The sequence below is a fragment of the Schistocerca americana genome, chromosome 10, assembly GCF_021461395.2.
Source record: "Schistocerca americana isolate TAMUIC-IGC-003095 chromosome 10, iqSchAmer2.1, whole genome shotgun sequence".
NCBI classification, from domain to species: Eukaryota; Metazoa; Arthropoda; class Insecta; order Orthoptera; family Acrididae; genus Schistocerca; species Schistocerca americana.
Window position 1 is genome coordinate 80138024 of NC_060128.1, and position 17645 is coordinate 80155668.

General features: G+C 39.6%; 1 protein-coding gene across 4 annotated transcripts in view; it reads left to right on the plus strand.

The window, feature by feature from the left end:
• The first annotated feature begins 451 nt into the window (after positions 1–451).
• The window catches only part of LOC124552706 (haloacid dehalogenase-like hydrolase domain-containing protein 2), a 43722-nt gene continuing 26528 nt past the window's right edge, over positions 452–17645 (plus strand). The window contains exons 1-3 of one of the 4 annotated variants that reach the window (XM_047127048.1): positions 470–607; positions 10626–10785; positions 12627–12929. In XM_047127048.1, the coding sequence (XP_046983004.1) occupies positions 10775–10785; positions 12627–12929 (314 nt within the window). In that variant the 5' untranslated portion in view covers positions 470–607; positions 10626–10774. Of the gene's footprint in view, positions 608–736; positions 909–1370; positions 1653–10625; positions 10786–12626; positions 12930–17645 lie in introns of those variants that run through there. The other 3 variants (XM_047127050.1, XM_047127049.1, XM_047127047.1) reach the window with 3 other exon arrangements.

Below are 17645 nucleotides of genomic sequence, written 5' to 3' on the forward strand. Positions count from 1 at the left end.
TTGAAATTCTGACACAATCGTATTAATTTAGGGCTGCAAAATGAAATATTACAGCTATAGCTAATATTATAGCTAATATTGTAGCTAATATTGCTACATAACTTCCAGAAACGTACTTACGGCATAAAACTCGTCAACTTTTTATGAAACATGCGTTCCGAATTTCGTCTATAATTTTATTTGCTACTCTATTATTCGAATTCATATTTCCGCCAACATCGAATTTGGCGGTCTTCCTGTGTTTGGTGCAGCCAATCATTGTAACCAACTTCCCATAGTCAATGTTACTGAACGAGGAATAAATGACCTGAATTGAAACAGTAGCAGATCATCAGTTATGTGATACTATCTATGCTTTACTGATTATTGCCGTATATAATTCTACTGAATATATTTTGTTAAATGATGACTCACATTTTTTGTCATGGATGAGTGTGTCAAGTTGGCGGAAATGCAGAACACATACATCATAGATAAGTGGATTATGTATGGCGAAGACAATAATTAGCAAAATGGGGAAACGAGTGAGATTAGTATTAATCGATCTTAGTGGCACTTTACATATAGAAGATGAGCCTACTCCAGGAGCTGTGGACGCTCTGAAGAGGTGTGACGCTGAACAAAAACGATAAAAAGATTACGTCTTATATTATTTGTTGCAGGTCCCGAAGAGCACTGACTGATGTCAGTGCGTTCAACCTCTTACCCACAGTTACACTTGCGACGCTAATGATTCTTAATAAGAAACATGAGATTCACTCTTTAATTTACATGTCGATAAACACGCCGTAAAAACTTGCCTTGACCCTGTGATGAAAACACTTCGTATGCCATAGAAGCAAAGAAACGTAGCATCTGCAACAGTGTGTTCAGTTTTCGGAAAGTCTCGTCCGTTCATCGCATCAGAGGTTTCTAGTTTTATTTGATACACAACGAAAACGTTGTCTATGCACTTAAACATTTTCTCGGGAGGAGTGATCCTGTGGTTGGCCTCGTCGAAAACATTTTGGATTTACGCCGTTTTGAGTCAGGATGCACATATTACTTTGTACTTCAGTACTTTTTTCCAGTATCCTAGGCGACTGATTACTGGCTGTTACTGTTAGAATTGCTTCTTAATCACCAATTTGGCCGTTGGATAGGTTACTGTTTTTCCATCACACTGACAACATTCTGCCAAAAGTGTAAACCAAGGACAACAAGTTTTTTTTGTACTTCTTACATTTAAGATTTCTGCTTCCATGCCTTTCAAGGCAGATTATGACAGACATTTGTCGCGTTGTTGTAGTCACAATGGATACTGATACTGTTGTTTACAACCTATAAGAATTGGTGCTTTTTTTTCCCCCCCATCGTCTAGTAATTCATATAGTTTCACACTGACTTCAACGAAAACGTGGTATTGGTACCCACTCCCTCACCAGAAATCTGTTTTGTGATGCCACACTAATTTGTAACAATCCCCAAGTTCTGTGTCCGATCAAAAAGTGAGAATTTGCTTGTGAGTTGGCATAGCCAGTAAGTGTGAATTGCAAATAATCTTGTGGGAACAGACTGACCTGTAGAGTGTAGCCTAATGTTTACATCCACGCCATCCTGAAATACACTTTACCATATTTAGTACTTTTCAACAGAAAAACGAAGACTGTAAGGTAAATTCAGAAAATATGTGTTAGATAATAGACATGTCTCTGAGGAGTACTTTGATGCATTTATTGTATGTAAACTTGGAAAAATGTGAGGGAGGGAAAGGGAAATGCGGAGTACACTATTTAATTTTTACCCCTATTTGTAGTATAACATGTCCATATTGTGTATTTCTAGTACACATTAAATTTTTGCTAGCATTTTTTACTGGCTCTACATTTACGAAATATTAAGGTTTTTTCTTGTGTGTTACTGTCACAGAAAAGTTTTTGGTTTTAATAGAACTGTATCTTTAGTTTCAGCTTTTCGTTTGGTAATGAATAGTCCAGATTGTCAAAGTGTGCAGAATTTTGTGCATGAACTGACCTCTTGATTATGTCCCATAAATGTTCGATGGGATTCGCGTCAGGCGATCTGGGTGTTCTTCAAACCAATTGAAAATAATTGTGGCTCAGTGACATTTCACACTGTCACCTATAAAAAATCCATTGTTGTTTGGGAACACAATATCCATAAATAGTTGTAAATGGTCTCCAAGTAGCCAAACATCCGAAGGAACCAGTCCATTCCATGTAAACACAGCCCACATCATTATAGAGCAACCACCAGCATGTACAGTGCCTCGATGATAACTTGGGTCCGTGACTTTGTGGGGTCTGAGCCACTCTCTAACCCTACCATCAGCTGTTACAAACATCTAGCGTCAAATTGGTGTGGTCACAAGCCCAGGAGAGGCGCTGCAGGTGATGTACTGTTGGCAAAGGCACACTTATTGGTTGCCTGCTGCCATAGCCCATTAACACCAAATTTTGTCACACTGTCTTAATGGATTCATTCATTGTACATTCCACATTGATTTCTGCTGTTATTTCATGTAGTGTTGCTTGTCTTTCAGCTCTGACAACTCTACGCAAACGCCCTTGCTCTCAATCGTTAAGTAAAGGCTATTGGCCGCTGCATCATCCGTGGTGGGAGGTAATGCTTGAAATTTGGTATTCTTGGCGCATTCTTGACACTGTGGACCTCAGAATATTGAATTCCAAAATGGAATGTCCTAGCTCCAACTAAACTTCCTTGTTCAGAGTCTGTTAATTCCTCTCACGTGGCCACAATCACATTGGACACCTTTTCATGTGAATCAGCTGAATATAAATGATAGATACGCCAATGCACTGCCTTTTCTACCTTGTGTACACAATACTACTGCCATTTGTATATGTGCATATCCATGATTTTTGTCACCTCAGTCTAAATTGGACAAAAGACAACGCTGCATTTTCTGGCCTAGATGGGGCAATTGGGACCGACCGACCGCCGTATCATCCTTTGCTAATGGGGTCATTTGGATGTGGTGCAGAGTAGCACAAGACTAGCATGCCACTCTCCCAGCCATTGTCAGCTTTATAGTCCATAGAGCTGCTATTTCTCACTGGAGTATGTCCTAAGTTGGATCACAAGGCTGAGTGCTCCCCATTCCAATCCTTCCACCAAGGAAAAACCTCTGACAGTCCCAGGAATGGCACCGGGGTCTTTTGCGTAGCAGCTACCCACACCGACCACTCAGCTGCAGAGGTGGACTGATCATAAATTAGGAAACAGTTAATTCCTATATACTGACAACATAAGTTAAGAACATGACATAATCTTTTATTTGAGGTCCCTTTTGTCATTTTGCAACATGGAATTGGTGTTTTGCCTGCTATGTTGCATGCTACCTTATGTGGCGTAGAATGTGTAAATAAGTGTATTGAATGATCAGATATTAGTAACAAGACTTTATTTATGTAGGCAAAATGTCTAGCTGATGGTAAATAGTCAAGCTAAACTTCCTCATTCTCGCAGCCCCCACCACTCCTGCCCACACTCAAGACAGAGAGTGAAGTGGGGATGGGACTAAACGTGAAAGTTCTACACAAACATAGTTCTGCAAGGTTCACAGGAGAGCTTCTGTAAAGTTTGGAAGGTAGGAGACGAGATACTGACAGGAGTAAAGCTGTGAGTACCAGGCATGAGTCGTGATTCGGTAGCTCAGTCGGTAGAGCACTTGCCCGCGAAAGGCAAAGGTCCCGAGTTCGAGTCTCGGTCGGGCACACAGTTTTAATCTGCCAGGAAGTTTCATAATGAAATGAAATGTGCACAAGAAGAAAAACTGTTGTTTTTCATTTTTGTATCTAACAATTAATTTTTTTGTCTAAATATAAAATGAAGAAGATTAACAAAGGGAAGCACTTGTCGTAAAGTATATTGAAATTGAGCATAAACTATTTGTTTATTCAATGAAAATTTAGCACAGTAAAATTGGCAGAAAAATGGATACTTTGAATGAAACTACTGCTTCCTCAGTTACATTACGTAGACTCTGCTTATTCTTGTTGCTAACTTAATATGTACACAATCAGTGTGATATCAGAATTAATGTGTTTATAGTCAGCATTGCTGTTATTCATACAGTTAATAAATATCTTCAATCCATAAATGTAGATAATCAGGTAATTGGTTCCCCCCCCCCCCCTCCCCCCTCCAGAAATTTCCAAGTCTGTGTAATAGGAACTTTTTAAAATTTGGAAGCCCATTGTGAGCCTTAAATAGTGAGACAGTCTACATAGAAATTATTTTTGTAGCTTGTACTGTGGTTGTGTCAATCACAATCACTGATTTGTTACTATAGGGAACAATACAAATAAGGAGTAAATGTAAAGTGATCGTAAAAATTCAAATTTCTGTATACATCATAGAATTCAGTCTTGGCCACATTTGGAGAGTATACTAATTTCTTCTGTACAGTCACTATCGATTTATAGTGAAAAAGAAAGTAAAAATAAAGGTATTTCAGAATTTGTGAATTGATCATGAACCAATAAGTACAAACGTGGAAAAAACAAGTAAGCTTATTACATCATAAGCTAGGGGCACGAAAGACATGTATTAACTGAACTGACTAACAGTGCAGCTAGTGACTAACTTGTTTTCCTGTTTGCACGTATTAGGTTCTGAAATAGCTGTATTTTTATCTTTCTTTTGTAGATCTGATGAGAGATGTAAAGCTGAAAACAGTTATATGTTCAGGTAAAACAAACTGTGACCAAGACTGGAATATCTAAGGTATCATCACCAGGATCCACCAACTGCAAAAGTGAACTTTTTCATGTGAGAGTTCTTTATAGAGACTTTACAATATGTGTAATTACTTACTACGCCTTTCTTTTGCCTTTGGCACTGTTTAAAATCTCACCTTCATCTACTTTTTCTTCCCTTTATATAATATTGTCTTATAGTTTGTTTCCCTTGTGTAGGACTTCCACATATTTCCTTTCACCTTCCAGCCTCCCTTTCTTTGCTCAGCACTAGCTTGCCATCTGAGCACAAAATTCCTATATAGTCTCTTCTCACTTCTCCAAAAGTCTCTTTAATTTAGCAATACGTGACAGCTGTTTTTCCCAAAATAATGAATGCTGCTTCAGCTTATCCTCTAGCCATTCTTGATAAGTCATTGTACAATTTTTGTCAATCTCATGATTGTAGATAAGTATATTCCCTTCATTTGATGTATTTTTTAGCTTAACAGATCCATAAATGAGAAGAGAATAAGCAAGTTATTTGTTTGCCATTCTGTTAGGCACAATTCAAACAGAAGAGTCATGGTGCAGACGTCTGTGCGGACATGTTGTTGTTTAAAGCCACCATCGTGTTAATAGACGAAGCAGTTCAGAGGTGGTATGGAGGAGTGTCGCTTGTTGTCTTCATCGTGTCCAGTTGTAACCACCAGAGGCACACCAATGTGATGTGAGGTGGACATGTTCAAGTGGTGCGCTGTTGTTTTCTTTAATGTGAAATGTCAAAATGCTAGACTATTTAGAGCTACATTCATCTCTGTAGTTAGTTCCCCAGTGAAGCTTTTACTTTTCACACAAAAAATGAAAACCACTATTTTGTTATTCACACATGATCTGTGTTATGCAGTCTTTCTCATTCAATTCTCAGGAAACTATTTAATTTTTTTTTTATTCTTTCACATCTTATAGTTTGTTATCATAGCTTGATAATGAACGGTTTCTCATTTTGAGGTCGCTTGGTTAATTTGATATTTCTGAGTTAAGTAAGTATCGCACATATTTCAAAACATTTGCAGTGTAAAATGTAGTCACTGGCCAGTTTACATTTAGTGCATTTTAGAGCCGTCATTACTGCTTGCAAAATGAAGTTAACATAGCAAGATTGTTTTTAACACTGGAAGGAGAGCCATATCTCTTTTCAGTCCCAAGTAAATAAGTTTTGAGATTTGGCCGCGATGAGATATGATGTGCCACACTCAACGACGTGGCTGCACGCTGTGCGGAGTTGTGGCTCATGCTTCTCTCATTTATGAAGTTAGTTACAATAACGTTTTGAGGTATTATTGCATTAAGGGTTATTCTAATTTTAAAACTAGAGATAGACAATTACAGATCCAGTGGCTGAGATATACACCGTTTGTCAATTTTTCTTGTCTCCACTAATAGTTTCATTCACAAAACAGTCAGTAAATGTTTTTGTTCTCATGTTGTAAAAAAAAAAAAAAGAGAGAAAAGAAAAAAAATGTGTGTTCCAGTGAGCAATGAATGTAAAATGGGATTTTGTAGCAGATCGATGCATGGAGCACAGTAACACACAACAGAAAACAGCATTCACACTAGCTTTGAAGCACTAGCTCTTTTTCCAGCAATACTATACACATTCATACGCAAAACCACAGACACATCCAAACGCACACTGTTGCTGGGAAGATAGCTAATGCCTGAAAGCTAGTGTGAATGCTTTTTTTTTTTTTTTTTCTGTCATGTGTTACTGTGCCCCCACACATTGATCCACTGTAGGTGAGCGGTTGCCTTTACATTATTTTACATATTGCTCCATCCAGAAATATTCAGCATTATTATATGAAATGGGATTTTGCTATTGATGTAACTAAAGTTCTGGATGTTTTATGTTCACCTATTTTACTCTTACCTATTTGATATTTCTTGATGCAGGCATTGTATGTGAGCTAAAACACCATTTTGCATATTTTTGTTAAAGTTATTACATATTTATTTATGTCATCTTTGAAAAAAAGCACTCTTTTGTTTTTCCTTCCATGGATGAAAAACAAATAAAGCTGTGAAGTTACAATATTGTGCCACTGAAACAGACTGGTTTTTCTGTGTTACTCATTTCAGAAACAGAAAGCATATTTTGAGACAGTGCAACAACACAAGTCAAAACGCATAATGCTTATTGAAGTTCAAATCTCTACAGGTGACAGCAGAAAATATGGAAAAATTTAACACTCTTCCTGTTGCAGTTACAATCAGCATTACATTTTCTGTGCTCAGGCAATGAGTTTTGTCAGTCAGACCTGAAAGTCCAATATTCATTTGGTACTTGCTCATAAAAATTCAATTTTTTAGCTGAAATGTGCTGTCACATGTCTAGTAAACCTTTCTTCTTGGCACTTTTTACTGGCAAAGTTTATCATACAAGATAGAAAAAACTGAGATGTTATTTAGCAGCAGATTTCTTTTCCCACCACCTCTTGTCTTCCTTGCAATGCTTTGGCAAATCCACAGTTGTTGGATGTCATGACTGTTTTTTCTTCTTAGTGTAGTAGGGTTGTCAGATGAAATGTGTAGCCTGACATATTCTGTTATTTTGAATTAGCCTCTATACAACCCTTGGTCTAGTGTGCTAACATTCCTGAAATCCTGCAGATGATGAATCCATTGTCTTTGGCACTGCCAATTACTGGAATCCAGTAGTCTGGGTGATTGGATCTTTTGTTCCTCTCTACAAGGACAAAATCTCTATCACATGGTAGGAAACTATACCCTGTAATGAGGAATTTCTGGTCTACAACAGTCAAATATTTACAGATAATCAGGTTTTGGAAAAGCACCCTAATAATTTGAGCATCTCTCATATAATCTGCAGTATTTCCGCTTACATTTAAATCAAAAACAGGAATTATGATCAAAAAAATTCCAGTTCCAGTGCTTATCTGTGAATGCTGTCATTCACTTTGTCTAGTACAGTTTAGAAACAGTCTTCAGACATACTGTAAAAATTTTGGAAATGGTCGGGATACATGTTCAGTTCTTTCATTAATTTGAATATAAATAGAGATCATGAGGCATGCACTGGATGTGGCTCTATGGGTGAAGTTGCTGGGAATCCAGGTGAATTACAAACTGAGATGGCATCGCTGTTTGCACGAATTAATCAAAAAGCTTAGTTCTGCCCGCTGTGGTCTTAGCAATCTCTCTGATTGTGTTGCCCTGCAGACACCATTGATACTGTACCATGCATACTTTGACTTGATTCTGTACTATGGAGTAATCTTCTGGGGCTTTGCAGATAAGCTGAAAAAAGTGTTTATTCTAAAGAAGCATGCTATAAGAATATTTTGTAAAATGTCTAACCAAACATCTCGCAGAGCTAGGGATTCTTACACTCGTATACCAATATGTATACTCCCTAATTGTGTTTGTGATTGATAACAAGAGTGAATTTAGGATGAACTCAGCAATTCACAATTACAATACTATGAGGGCAGTCTGAAAAGTAATACCTCCAAATTTTTTATTTTGTTCTCTATATTGTTTGAGGTATTATGCATCATACATATTTCAGGGTCAACTTTCTCACTTTGCTGATGCAACCTGCAAGCCTGTGGCACTAAAGGGATCTGAATTGTAGTGTGTAACAGGGCAGTGTGACATAACTGTCAGTGGATGAGAAACAGCATGCTGTAAATGAGTTTCTGACCAAAGAAAACGTGCCTCCAATTGAAATCCATACAAGAGTGAGAGCTGTTTATAGTGGTGATTGCAGTGAAATTAGTAACGTGCAATGTTGAGTAGTTTGTGTTCGTAATGAAGGAAACACTGATGCAAACCTCAATGTTTGTGACAGAGCTCGGAGTGACGACTGTGTACGTCAACTGATGAGACTCATTGGAATCAGGTTCATGAACTCATTAGATACACACACACACACACACACACATACACACAGCTCTCAGGTAAGTTTGGCATATCACAAGAGTGTACAGGCCATCATTGCAGAACTGCTGTACAGAAAACTGTGTGCACACTGCCTGCCTCGAATGCTAACTTGCAGCATGAAACAGAGGAGACTGGACATCTCTCAGCTATTTCTTTTCAATTTTGAGCATGAGGGTGGTGAGTTCTTTAACTACACTGTGACGGGTCACCGTTTTGGCCCCAAAACAAGAGAGCATCGATGGAACTCCACCAGAAAGGATCACCAGTGCCAAAAATGTTTAAGAATGTGCGATCATCAGGTAAAGGCATGCTCACCATGCTCTGATATGCTCATGGTGTGTTGTATTTGGAGTTCATGCCTAAAGGCACCACCACAAACTCTGCAAGGAACTGCAAAACCCTCGGAAAACTGAAAGCACAAATTCAGAGAGTTCGTCCACAGGAGAAGCACCGTCTCCTTCAGCATGACAATGCTAGACTACACACGATTGCTGTGACACATGCAACAATCCAATGCTTCAGGTTCACTGTCCTCAATCGTCCTCCGTACTGCTCGGACTTGACTCCATCTGATTTTTATCTGTTTCCAAAACCTAAAGAACATTTTTGAGGACTCCAGTTTGATAGTGATGAAGCAGTGCAAGCAGAGGTGAGGTTGTGGCTCCATCTACAAAGCGAAACATTCTACAGTGATGGTATCAACAAACTGGTCTTTTGTTGGTAGAAATGTCTTTGTCGCCATGGTCAATATATTGATAAATAAATATGTAGACACAAAGAATAAAGATCTAGAATGTTAATAAATTTTGTTCTTTATTGAAAGCTTTAAGAGTTTTCACTTAAGAAATTTGGAGGCATTTTTTTTCAGCAGCTCCTTGTAGAAGTAGGAATAATTTTCAGATTCATTCTCTCTCTCTCTCTCTCTCTCTCTCTCTCTCTCTCTCCCTCCCTCCCTCCCTCCCTCCCTCCCTCCCCCCTCTCCCCCCCCCTCTCTCTCACCCCCCCTCTCTCCCCTCTCTCATTCACAGTGGAGTTGCTGCTGTTTTATCAAAAAAGTTGGACTTGAGAAATTAAATTTCACGTAATTCTAATATCTCAATTATATACTGATTTTGCCAGTATATAGAAAGTTTAGACAGACTAAGAGTAAGATGAAAGTTATGAGAAATAGCAGAGATGAGATTAGTAAGAATCAACATAAAAATTGGGGACTGCAAAATAACACAGGTTACTAAGCAACAAAGACATAAACAGCTTATTACCACAGGTAAAGAGGGCATTCTGGGCAAAGTCAATCCTGCTAGTAACAAATATTCGGCTTAATCTGAAGAAGTAATTTCTGAGAAGGGAGCACAGCACAGGGATTAACTTCTATGGTACTAGAGAAAGCTGTAGAGGATAAAAACTATAGGGCAAGAAGAGATTGGAATGCACCCAAGAAATAAATGATTGTGTGGGGGCAAGTGCTACTCTGAGATGATGATGGCACAAGAGAGGCATTTGTGGCAGGTGACAACATACAAGTCGGAGGAAAAGTTGATGACATTAGTCTGTTTCAAGCATTACATAAAAACAGCAGTAGAATTGCATAGGAGGTGAAGCTCTGGCATTTTTCAAAGTAGTATGATGTAATCTAGCAGTAGTTACAGAAGACAGAATGAGCAGCAGTAACTGCACTTCTGTCTGAGTTAGGCAACCAAGTTAGTACCCTAATAGTAATTAGAATACAATACTACAGGATTTGTATCACTTGGTAGGGCAATACCCATGTTGAATAGGATGCAATAATAGTAAACATGTTCTAGCTGATACATGTATGGTAGGGGTATTGTCACTCAGACACCTCACAGAGAAATGTGTTTAACAGTGAATAAACGTGTGTAAATGTAATTAAGAGTTCATCATCTTGCTACTGTGGCAGATTACCATCCCTGTCAGACACCTTTCTCCATTCCACAGAATCAATCTTAAGCAACAGGCAGCTTTACTCCCTCTTGACTCCACTATAAGGGCTGATCAGGAGAAACCTTACTCACAACAGAACAGTATTTTCATCAACGTCCATGCCACACCATCTCTATACTGGCGGATAGGAGCTTTACTGGCGCATGACAATAAGGTAAATTGTATAGTTCTTCAGTTAAGAGGTATTAGTAATGCGAAATTTGTAAACTCTTAATTCTGCAAAATTTCATAACAATCTGTTGACACTGCGTTTATCCCAGAACTTGACCAGTGTCAATAAGTAAAATATTTGTGTAACTATGATATGTTTGTGATGACATCATTCAAGAAAGAACTTTCTACTGTCACTGGTAAGTTATTCAGGTGCTGTATTTATAAACAGATGATTCTTTTGACTAAAGCACCGGTGAGTTTTTACATTGATTGTCTCTAGTTCCAGTGACAATTCTGCCCATTCATTCACGCATCGTGTTTCACAAATCCCATCACAAATGAGAGACTTCAGGGATGTCTATCCATTTATACATTAATAGTCAGAAGCTGCCACTGTTGGTTACATGTGTTAAGTAAACTAACAACATATTATGACTAGCACTAATCTACTCAAACTGATAATTGAGGGAACTGACGGACTCTCTGGCTTAATTCACAGGAAACAAATGCTGTGCAGCTACCTGTTCCCACTAACAAATAACTACTGAGTACTATCTTCTTGAGACAAAGACCAACTGTTCTTGTGCAACGTCAACTATGAAAATTTATCAAGTACTTGTAACATACTTTCTACCTGTCTGTCAGCAGTGTCTCCTTCACAGAACTGATACTGTCTTGTCGTAGATGAATTTCTACCAAGTCAGCTGTTCTGTAGTTACAACTGTAGCTACTGATCTCCAATGCCACTGGTCACTGCTCAGTATTTACTGACTGTTCCAGTTATTGCCATTCTTTTATATGCCTTTTGAAGATCTTACTCTTTCGCTACATTACCACTTTATTTTTCAGAGCTTTGGAATATTCTATCTTTCCATGTCTGTGTTAACTTCTTTCTAGAAGTCAGAGTTCCTGGTCAAAATTTCCCTACAATAAGCAAGCAATGATCCAGATCTCTTCTTCTAATATCTCTTGATGTTTACCCTCAGTGCAGCTGTTATTCACAGACGTCACACTTTCCCTACACGTTCCGGCTGCCTGCGTGTTGTCATATAGAACATGTGGATGTGCCTGCCTAGAGGTTTTGGCTGGATATTTTCCCTCCACATTGGAACTGTGTGGCGGACCGAGACTCGCACTCGGGACCTTTGCCTTTTGTAAGCAAGTGCTGTACTGACTGAAGTACTCAAATGTGACTCCCTGCACTTCTGCCGGTGCCTCATCTCCTAACTTCCAAACTTCACATAAGTTTCCCTGTGTCACAGTCTTGCAAGTTTCACAGGAAAACTTCTGTGAAGTATGGAAGCTATAAGATGAGGTACTGGCAAAAGTGAAGCTGTGAGGCACATTTAGGTATCCCAAATCAGTACAGCACTAGCCCATGGAAAACAAAGTTCTCGCCTCCAAGTCTCGATCTGGCACACAGTTTTAATCTGCCAGGAAGTTTCATATAAACACACACAATGCTGCAAATTTAAAATTTCATTCTAAAATATTCTATGGCCAAGCCAACATATTTAACAATTTATGTATTTTCAGTAATTTGTATTGCAAGTGAAGTAAATTGCTGTCGTTAGGTTAGGTGCAGCTGTTATTCACAGACGCCACACTTTCCCTACATGTTCCGGCTGTCTACATCAAAGAGTGTATTAGCAAAACAAATTTTTTTATATGTTCTCAATAATATCACATAAAGTAGTTTGTATATAATAATAGTCCTCTGAACTTTACAGGTACAGTAAAAATATCGATTTAAGTAATAAATGGAAAGTGCTCTCTTTTGACAGAGAGTAATTAGATTGTGTAGTCTTTGTACTTCAGAAAATTCCTCACTGTTCAAAACAGGTTGCAACAGAGCAGTTTATCATTGCGCTTCGTCACAAACACAACCAAGGAGTCGCGGGCACGTCTCCACGCCCGGCTCACGAAGATCGGGTTCACAGTCCGGCCCGAGGATATCCTGTCCAGCCTGTGGGCAGCCAGAGAACTGGTGGAGCGGCGGGGACTGCGGCCACTGCTGCTGCTGGACGCGCAGGCCGAGGAGGACTTCACGGGACTCGGTGCATCTGGGGAGGACGAAGCGGACTCCGTTCTGGTCGGCCTCGCACCAGACAAGTTCAATTACAAGGAGCTCAACACAGCATTCAGGTGAAAACTGCACCAAAGCTTTAAGGCAGGTTGCCTCTTTTAAATTTAGTTGGTCAGTAAAAGCTCTGAACTATGTATTGATGTATAATTTGGTCATCTCTTTCTGTAACTGTGTTTATAAATGTTTAAATGGATAGAAATTTTTAATGAAGTACAGTGAAGCCAAAGTCTGCGTAGATCAAGAATGTTGTTACATACACTGAAGTTCATTTACGAGGGCATGCTGTAAAGTAATGCCTTCGAATCTTTTTAATGTGAAAACTCTTAAAGCTTTTTAAATAGAACAAATGTTATTAACATCCTACATTTTTGTTTCTCATGTCTACGTATTTACAGCCCTCTGCTGCTAGAGGACTCTGGATTGTAGCATGTAACATGGCGATGTATAGTGTAACTGTATCAGTCTACATCTACATCTACATCTACATTTATACTCCGCAAGCCACCCAACGGTGTGTGGCGGAGGGCACTTTACGTGCCACTGTCATTACCTCCTTTTCCTGTTCCAGTCGCGTATGGTTCGCGGGAAGAACGACTGTCTGAAAGCCTCCGTGCGCGCCCTAATCTCTCTAATTTTACATTCGTGATCTCCTCGGGAGGTATAAGTAGGGGGAAGCAATATATTCGATACCTCATCCAGAAACGCACCCTCTCGAAACCTGGCGAGCAAGCTACACCGCGATGCAGAGCGCCTCTCTTGCAGAGTCTGCCACTTGAGTTTATTAAACATCTCCGTAACGCTATCACGCTTACCAAATAACCCTGTGACAAAACGCGCCGCTCTTCTTTGGATCTTCTCTATCTCCTCCGTCAGACCGATCTGGTACGGATCCCACACTGATGAGCAATACTCAAGTATAGGTCGAACAAGTGTTTTGTAAGCCACCTCCTTTGTTGATGGACTACATTTCCTAAGCACTCTCCCAATGAATCTCAACCTGGTACCCGCCTTACCAACAATTAATTTTATATGATCATTCCACTTCAAATCGTTCGGCACGCATACTCCAAGATATTTTACAGAAGTAACTGCTACCAGTGTTTGTTCCGCTATCATATAATCATATAATAAAGGATCCTTCTTTCTATGTATTCGCAATACATTACATTTGTCTATGTTAAGGGTCAGTTGCCACTCCCTGCACCAAGTGCCTATCCGCTGCAGATCTTCCTGCATTTCGCTACAATTTTCTAATGCTGCAACTTCTCTGTATACTACAGCATCATCCGCAAAAAGCCGCATGGAACTTCCGACACTATCTACTAGGTCATTTATATGTATTGTGAAAAGCAATGGTCCCATAACACTCCCCTGTGGCACGCCAGAGGTTACTTTAACGTCTGTAGACGTCTCTCCATTGATAACAACATGCTGTGTTCTGTTTGCTAAAAACTCTTCAATCCAGCCACACAGCTGGTCTGATATTCCGTAGGCTCTTACTTTGTTTATCAGGCGACAGTGCGGAACTGTATCGAGCGCCTTCCGGAAGTCAAGAAAAAAAGCATCTACCTGGGAGCCTGTATCTAATATTTTCTGGGTCTCATGAGCAAATAAAGTGAGTTGGGTCTCACACGATCGCTGTTTCCGGAATCCATGTTGATTCCTACATAGTAGATTCTGGGTTTCCAAAAACGACATGATACTCGAGCAAAAAACATGTTCTAAAATTCTACAACAGATCGACATCAGAGATATAGGTCTATAGTTTTGCGCATCTGCTCGACGACCCTTCTTGAAGACTGGGACTATCTGTGCTCTTTTCCAATCATTTGGAATCCTCCGTTCCTCTAGAGACTTGCGGTACACGGCTGTTAGAAGGGGGCAAGTTCTTTCGCGTACTCTGTGTAGAATCGAATTGGTATCCCATCAGGTCCAGTGGACTTTCCTCTATTGAGTGATTCCAGTTGCTTTTCTATTCCTTGGACACTTATTTCGATGTCAGCCATTTTTTCGTTTGTGCGAGGATCTAGAGAAGGAACTGCAGTGCGGTCTTCCTCTGTGAAACAGCTTTGGAAAAAGGTGTTTAGTATTTCAGCTTTACGCGTGTCATCCTCTGTTTCAATGCCATCATCATCCCGTAGTGTCTGGATATGCTGTTTCGAGCCACTTACTGATTTAACGTAAGACCAGAACTTCCTAGGATTTTCTGTCAAGTCGGTACATAGAATTTTACTTTCGAATTCACTGAACGCTTCACGCATAGCCCTCCTTACGCTAACTTTGACATCGTTTAGCTTCTGTTTGTCTGAGAGGTTTTGGCTGCATTTAAACTTGGAGTGGAGCTCTCTTTGCTTTCGCAGTAGTTTCCTAACTTTGTTGTTGTACCACGGTGGGTTTTTCCCATCCCTCACAGTTTTACTCGGCACGTACCTGTCTAAAACGCATTTTACGATTGCCTTGAACTTTTTCCATAAACACTCAACATTGTGAGTGTCGGAACAGAAATTTTCGTTTTGATCTGTTAGGTAGTCTGAAATCTGCCTTCTATCACTCTTGCTAAACAGATAAACCTTCCTCCCTTTTTTTATATTCCTATTAACTTCCATATTCAGGGATGCTGCAACGGCCTTATGATCACTGATTCCCTGTTCTGTACATACAGAGTCGAAAAGTTCGGGTCTGTTTGTTATCAGTAGGTCCAAGATGTTATCTCCACGAGTCGTTTTGTTTAATTGCTCGAGGTAATTTTCGGATAGTGCACTCAGTATAATGTCACTCGGTGCTCTGTCCCTACCACCCATCCTAAACATCTGAGTGTCCCAGTGTATATCTGGTAAATTGAAATCTCCACCTAAGACTATAACATGCTGAGAAAATTTATGTGTAATGTATTCCAAATTTTCTCTGTTGTTCTGCTACTAATGCTGCTGAGTCGGGAGGTCGGTAAAAGGAGCCAATTATTAACCTAGTTCGGTTGTTGAGTGTAACCTCCACCCATGTGTGTGAGAAACAGTGTGTTGTGATTGGGTTTCGAATTTGAAGAGTTCGGCCTCACATGGAGGGGACCCTCTCCTCCAGCATAACTGAACTGGACCACACATGGGTGCTCTGACATCTGTAACAATCTGATGGCTCGGGTTCACAAGCATAGATCATCCTCCGTACTGTACCGACTTGGCCTCACCTTAATTTAACCTGTTTGCAAAACTTAAAGAACACCTTCAAGGACTTCACTCTGATATTGATGGAGTGTCAGCAGAGATGAGGTTACGGCAATGTCAACAAAGTCAAACATTCTACAGTGACGGTATCAATGAACTGGTCACTCGTTTGGAGAGCTGTGTCCATTTGCAGGGTGACTTTGTTGAGAAATAAATATGAAGATGTAAAGAATAATGGTGTAGAATGTTAACAACATTTCTTATATTTAAAAAGCATTAAGAGTTTTCACATAAAAAATTCGGAGACATTATTTTTCAGCATGCCCTCATAATGTATGCTGCCTAAAAATATTTGGGAACGAAGATTAGAATTTTACTGTCCGTTCGACAGTGAGACCATTATACACAGAGCACTTTCTCGGATGCTGAAAGGCTGCCGGAAGGAAATCGGCCATCTCCTTTTCAAAGGAACCATCCTGACATTTGTCTGGAGAAATTTAGGAAAATCTCAGTGGGTTGTAACACTTGTTTGTTAATTTTTTATTTTGGTCTGTGGTAATATTTAGTAATAGAAAAATCAGCTGACAACGTTCTAACTCATGAAGAATGGTAAAGAGCAATAGGCACCATCTAGAAATACTATCTTGGAGCTAAAAAACTGCATAGTTGGATTGTAAAAACAGAATTTTATTCTGTTTCTCTGTGGTTAAAAGATTATGATAACACGCTGTTTAATATTTTATGAACCCAAAGGCAGTATTTGTAAAAGTAAAATTAAATTATCAATATCCTGTTGGTTAGAAGGTTATGATGACACACTGTTCATCATTTTATGGGCCCATAGTCACTATTTGTCAAAGAAAAATTTAATTATCAATATCCTTAGCATGTCAAAAAGTATCTTAAGTGAATTAATAGAGGAAAACATTCCACATGGGAACAATATACCTAAAAACAAAGATGATGTGACTTACCAAATGAAAGCGCTGGCACGTCGATAGACACACAAACAAACACAAACATACACACAAAATTCAAGCTTTCGCAACAAACTGTTGCCTCATCAGGAAAGAGGGAAGGAGAGGGAAAGACGAAAGGATGTGGGTTTGAAGGGAGAGGGTAAGGAGTCATTCCAATCCCGGGAGCAGAAAGACTTACCTTAGGGGGAAGAAGGACAGGTATACACTCGCACACACACTCACATCCATCCGCACATACACAGACACAAGCAGACATTTGTAAAGGCAAAGAGTTTGGGCAGAGATGTCAGTCGAGGCGGAAGTGCAGAGGCAAAGATGTTGTTGAATGACAGGTGAGGTATGAGTGGCGGCAACTTGAAATTAGCGGAGATTGAGGCCTGGTGGATAACGGGAAGAGAGGATATATTGAAGAGTAAGTTCCCATCTCCGAAGTTCGGATAGGTTGGTGTTAGTGGGAAGTATCCAGATAACCCGGACGGTGTAACACTGTGCCAAGATGTGCTGGCCGTGCACCAAGGCATGTTTAGCCACAGGGTGATCCTCATTACCAACAAACACTGTCTGCCTGTGTCCATTCATGCGAATGGACAGTTTGTTGCTGGTCATTCCCGTATAGAATGCGTCACAGTGTAGG